This window comes from Monopterus albus, unplaced genomic scaffold (assembly GCF_001952655.1).
Source record: "Monopterus albus unplaced genomic scaffold, M_albus_1.0 scaffold3.1, whole genome shotgun sequence".
NCBI lineage: Eukaryota > Metazoa > Chordata > Actinopteri > Synbranchiformes > Synbranchidae > Monopterus > Monopterus albus.
In genome coordinates, this window is record NW_018127883.1 from 1,627,575 (window position 1) to 1,633,497 (window position 5,923).

A 5,923-nucleotide genomic window follows, 5' to 3' on the forward strand; every position below is an offset into this window, starting at 1 on the left:
TGTCTTCAGTGAAAGCACAGTTGTTCCTAAAGTTTCAACCATCGCTAACAGAACCCACCAGGTTAGATTACTGCTGCTTTACAACAAAAGTCACTCGTTCATTTCTGACTTTAATATATAGTTTATCACAGGTTATTAAATTAGTTGCTTGTACTGACAGGAAGTACAGAATTCAACAGTAGCCTTGTTTACAAGTGCTTTAAGTGTTTGCCTTCTGTGTTAAAAATGTAACTGTCAGTATAGGTTTATAAATAAATGTGTGCAAAAACAGTACATAGAATAAAACAAAGCAAGCCCAATTTTCACTGAAATAGAAAATTTATTGAATGAGGTTATTATTGAAGGTCTAAATTACAATAGAAACAATGATATTTTTCCTTAAATGGAAGAATTGTATTTTTCCTGTCTGCTTTGGATTCACGTCAGGAGAAATAAAATGATGCTTTGCAATAGGTTTGACAAAACAATTATGAATTATGAAAGCATTTCTTGTGGAATCCATTTTTTCTTGAATGTGATGTGAAGTCTAAACTCCAGTGTTTCATCAGTTGGAGGAGAAGAAAATAAAATAACAGTACAAAATTATTAGAATTAATAATACACATGGTGTATTTTATACATATAGGGAAGCTTGATTGCTTTCTTGTGAGACGCACAGTTGCTGCATAATTTCCTCAACAAATAAAGTGATACAATTAATATAGAGGGTTTAAGTGGAGACACTTATAAGAACGTTGTATTGTTTTGTAATATGTTTTAACGTGGACTGCAGTGGTGAACATACAGTGGAGTCACTCAGTACTCAATCTTGTTATACAGGTTGTATAAAGGTAACGCTGGCAGGTTGCTCCCCGGGTAATACAGGGGCGTTGGAAAGGCGATAGACCGGGGAACTGGCACTCGCAGTAAGGAGTTATCTCTGAAAACCAACGGCATCCCCACTAGTGTCTGTGCAGAAGCGTGTGCCATGTTGGCCGCCTCCAGTTCAGCTGAGAGCTGCCGTTTCCATTTGTTCCTCCTGTTCTGAAACCACGTCTTGACCTGAGTCTCCGTCAGCTGCAGGCTGGAGGCTAAGCAGGCCCGCTCCGAGCTGCTCAGGTACCGCTTCATGTCGAAGGTGGACTCCAACTGGAACACCTGGCTCCGGGAGAAAACCGTGCGCGTCTTCTTCTTGGTCGAGCTGCCCTGCTTGTCCGCACCGTCTGTTTGTCTCTCCTCTGACAAAGGTGACATTTGATGGCACGGTCTCTCCTGTTCCTCTTTATAATCCTGCAGCAAAGGCTGCGGCAGGTGCGGCCGCTGTGCGAGCCCTTCATTTACAGACAGAAGTCCTTTTGTGGGACCTAAATGCAGCAGGACAAGAGGTGAAGAATATCGTGAGCACAAGTGAATAAGCTGTATGTGTTTAATATGGTTTTTAAACAGGCTGTTGAAAATATATCATTTCACACTGTATTAGGTTTGAGAGCTCGTCAGGTGACTTTTAAAATAAACAGTTTAGTATGATGTGTACAGTAAGCTATTAATTTTATCCCGCTCTATTTAACGCTCAATTGACGACGTTTAGTACAGCCATTTTGGAAACATGTTTCATCAATTAGTAGGCTCAATTAAATTTGCAACGAGAGGAAGACAGACTATCCACTCCTCTACTGCTGCTGCAATGATAGTCCAGTCTGCACATAAACAAGTGCACGGGCTGCATGCGAGTGTCACAGACACAAACACTATAATGAAATGTGAACTAAAGTGCAAACAAAGCATAAAACAGAAGGCCTAGTTGTTGTTTTTTTTAAATAGCTAATTGGGCACATTTTTATAACAGCCTATAAACAATCTTAAAAGTGTCAGTAATTGTGTTAATTTTAAGGTAATATTTCTTCTTTTGGGCGACTGAAAATTTGTTTTGTTTTTCTTTTGTGTAATAATAATAACAATACAATGAATAATATTAGCAATAATAATTTCTTACCTAGACATGAAAAGGTATGGGCTTGGTGCTGGGTGCATGGCTCGCTGTGACCCGTGTCGGAGCAGAAGCAATCCGCTGAGTCCTCCCCGCCGCTGCACTCCTCTGAAGACACCGACAGCGAGAGCCGCCGCTGAGCGCCTCCGCGGAGGCGGCGGCCCCTTGGTGAGCTCCTTGGTCCCGGAGCGCGGCGCATCGGATGGCGTGCCTAAAATCGACTGGATAGTAAAGCTGGAAATCGGGCCGGACGAGCACTTGCTCCCGCTGTCTTCTGCGCTACTCATTCTCGCTTCATAACAGTATTAAAATATTGACTGAATCTGTCTGTCACCTTGTATTCCGTTATTGCTTTCTACACAGTTGGTGCGTAAAAATGACGAAAGCGTCTTTTGTCTTCTTATTTTACAGCTTGTTTAATTGTGGAGTTTTAACATCGAAGGAGTTGGAGGTGTTTTTCTGGAGCTCGGGGAACATGAGTGTATTCCTGGTCCTCCTCCTTACGCTCTGGATCAGAGGCAGCAAGGTTGCGTTGCTTCATTTGCATGTAGGTAAGCGCCCCCTGGGCCAATCGCAGCGTTCATCGTAAGCCCGGAAATTTCAAACCCCTGTCAATGTTTTGAGATAGGATGTGGAGAGCGAGAGAGCCGAGGAAGACCAACAGGTCTCATTCCTGCATTTAGTTACACTATATACCAGTTACAGTAATGATTATAGCCAGTATGGCTCTGAAGACGACCAGTTTACTTTCACTGCCATACAACAAACACATTGAGTTGTATAAAGTGTTTCAGATCAGAGGAGGATGAGGGGCGTGTGTGCGTGTGTACAGAACTAAATGTTATTCAAAGGCGTCAGTCTGTTGCACTAAAACGGCATATACCTTAAGAAAATATGATGAAGTTTATAAGAACTATTTTTAAGAATCAGTGCTTTTTTGCCATATGTGCTCGTTAGAATATAATACTAAATGTGCCATAGATTGATAACTTTTTTAAAATCGTATGTGTCTTGTTGGCAACATTTCTATTAACCTAAAATTGTACAAACCAGAAAAAGGCTCCGTCAGCTGTGGATGACCTCGTGCAAGATATTGGCTTATATTCTATTATACATGCTAAACTGGCTGAGGTGACGGTAACACGCATACAGCCTTGGAACTAATACAGATGCCTCACTCATTTTTCCTGAAAATAATAAACTCATTCCGCGTCCATTATCTGCGATTAAGAATTAATTTGATCATTACTGCGCTAATCTGACTCATGATGACCGCACGTGGAGTGGAGGCCGGCTAATTGATTGACTAATTGATTGGAGGTCGTGGGGGCTGACTGCGTGCGCGTGCGTGTGTGAGGTGTGTGAGAGGAGGGGGCGCGCTTTCAACCAGCCCCCTCCTCCCAAATTCACCGCCCATGCTTTGTGTGTGTATTTCACTGGTTGTGTCTGGCGGTTCGGGTGCAATAGCCGTCTGTTACTGCTTTGAAAGGGAGCCCCGGACACATTACAAATAGTCAGCTTTAGCCATCACGTGGACGATGCTGCTGCTGCTGCTGATGATGATGATGATGATGGTGATGCTGGTGGTGGTGATGCTGACAGCGGATTCTGTCATCATCACCATACCAGCCAGACAGACGCATCTGGATCCACGCGTAAATATAGTCAACTGGCAGCGAGGCCAACAGCTGCTAAACGATCTTAAGAAAACACTTAGGCAGGGCAGGCTTTCCTGACGGGGGGTGCAAATATATGAGGGCAGTCAGGGTGGATGCTGGATTTATGGTAGTTACACATAAGGCGTGAAATCTGCAGTGACAGTTAAAAAGCTTTAATTTATATTCCGTTCTTTTCAAACAAAGACCTTTGTCAGTGTAGCCGCCTTTATGACATTCTGACGACTCTTCCAAAGTGAGATTAGTTCAACACAGAGACAGTGGATATAACAGGCTGCTATTGTGCTACAGAGAATGAAATTCACACGTTGTATTTTGTCAGAGTCGGCGTTTATGGGCCAGATGTACAAGCCGAAAAGTGCAATCCCTTCTATTAGGATGGAAATGCTCATCGTTTGCCCAGGTTTCTGCGTTTCTCCGAGGCCTGGCGAGGCCCAAACAGCAAGGAGCGGGCCTAACTTTGTGCTCTATCACGATGATAGGTAGTGTATGGCCGCCCTACCGCAATAACAGAACAAGATCGTCAGCAGGAGAGAAAGGTCTGAGAAAGACAGATGAAGTTATGAGGCGCTTTGATCTGGGAATCAAGCTTCGATAAATATTAAACAAAGACTCTTTACGCGTGTGTATTATGATATATGGCGTGTCCAAGACTAGAATAAGGAAATTACCAGAGAAAATGATATCAATAAATTTTCTAAGTATAAACGTTGATTATGTTTCGATTTTCATTCAAGAAAGCGGGGCCTGCTCTTTTTTCAGGAGGCGTTTGTGTGCGTCCGTGTGCGCACATGCGTGTGTGTGAGAGAGAGAGAGGGGGGGGGGGGGGGGAGAAAGGAGGGAGAGAGAGTTGTAAACGCAAGCAGAGCGCCAAGCCCTGGAGGTGTACAATTTATGTAATCTGAGTGTGGAAATGAACTGGGTAATTTATTGGAAAACACAAAGTCAGGAAGATTGGATCAGTACAGCCTATCCAAGGGCTCCTATCCATCAAGTTCCAATTAACAACCTAACCATTGAGTTTTAATGGCTTTCCAATCTACTGCCCTGATAGACTCATCAATTCCTCGGGGAGAAATTAAGAAAATCGACCGCCCCTCGGCGTTTCGGTGTCATTCTTCACAGCAACTATATGTCAAATTAAAAACACAATTAAAATTTAAACTGTTCCAATCAGACGGTGCCCCGCAACCTATGTTTCACTTAATAGAACTTTGATGAAAATCTGATGCTCGCATTCAATCAGAAAAGTAAATGGGATGGGTTTAAAACAAGATTTTCTCTTCAGAAGTGTCAAAAGAGTTGTTCAAACATAAGAGATTTGCTTGAACTTTTTTATATACACATTCACTTTCTGCCCATTTTGCCCCAGTGAGCCATCAAGGAGGAGGTTTGTTATTGATATGATGTGTTAAAGATATTGGCGACGTCATAGCTGAGGGTGTAAAAGTAACATTAAAGCTTATATGTATTCCTATATCATTCTCTTGTTGCTGCACCTGAAATATCCATGGATTCACACGATTTCTATCTTGGCAGGAACCCCCTCTGCCAACCCCTCTTGGACCTCAAAGAGCCTCATTTCAAAAGCCAAATGGTTCTTGAGACTTCCTTAATGACAAAACCTCTTTGGCGCTCGAAATAAATGCTTTAACCTCTGTATGCAAGTCCCGCTTTAACAAAAATGTGATAATCAAACACACATGATTATGCCAGCTGTTGCATAGAAGAGGCTGGCATTACGCAAGGCGGTCGGGCCACTCGTGTGTTTTTCAAACTCGCACTAAAACCTATGATATGGCTTAAAATGTCCCACGCCGCTCTCCGTTTTAATGTAATACACTGAGCTCAGTCCCTGGTCACGTCCGTTTGCCCCCGTTCTTGCAAATGTACTTTTATCTGATTTTGGCCCCGCTCCCATTTCTCCTTTACATAAAGATGTCGCACAAATGGAAATTATTGAATGGTAATTTTTTTCAATTTATGGGCGCAAATCAAGGTCATAAGCTGATCTGAAGCCAGCGTTGCTCTTTACTTGACGCATTATGCTGCAGACGTTAGCAGATCAATATGTGCCAGAGGAATAATGCCATAGCAATCTATTAATTTGCAGTAATGGGGCCGTGTTGAGTGTGCAGGGTAGGTCAATACTTGGATGATCAGATGATATTTGGATGAACCCTTTGTTTCTTGATGTGATCATCATATGAAGTTTTAAGCTGACTGACTCGTTTCCAATAACTGTATTAGCGTACACATGGGAATAGAAATGACCTTTGTT

General features: G+C 42.6%; 1 protein-coding gene across 1 annotated transcript; it reads right to left on the bottom strand.

Moving 5' to 3' along the window:
• Positions 1 to 387: 387 nt before the first annotated feature.
• Positions 388 to 2,491, bottom strand: hmx2 (H6 family homeobox 2). Its single transcript, XM_020597294.1, is given in 3 exon segments — positions 388 to 1,343; positions 1,973 to 2,102; positions 2,104 to 2,491. Coding segments are annotated over 3 exon segments (828 nt in total). The 5' UTR covers positions 2,254 to 2,491; the 3' UTR covers positions 388 to 795.
• Positions 2,492 to 5,923: the final 3,432 nt, after the last annotated feature.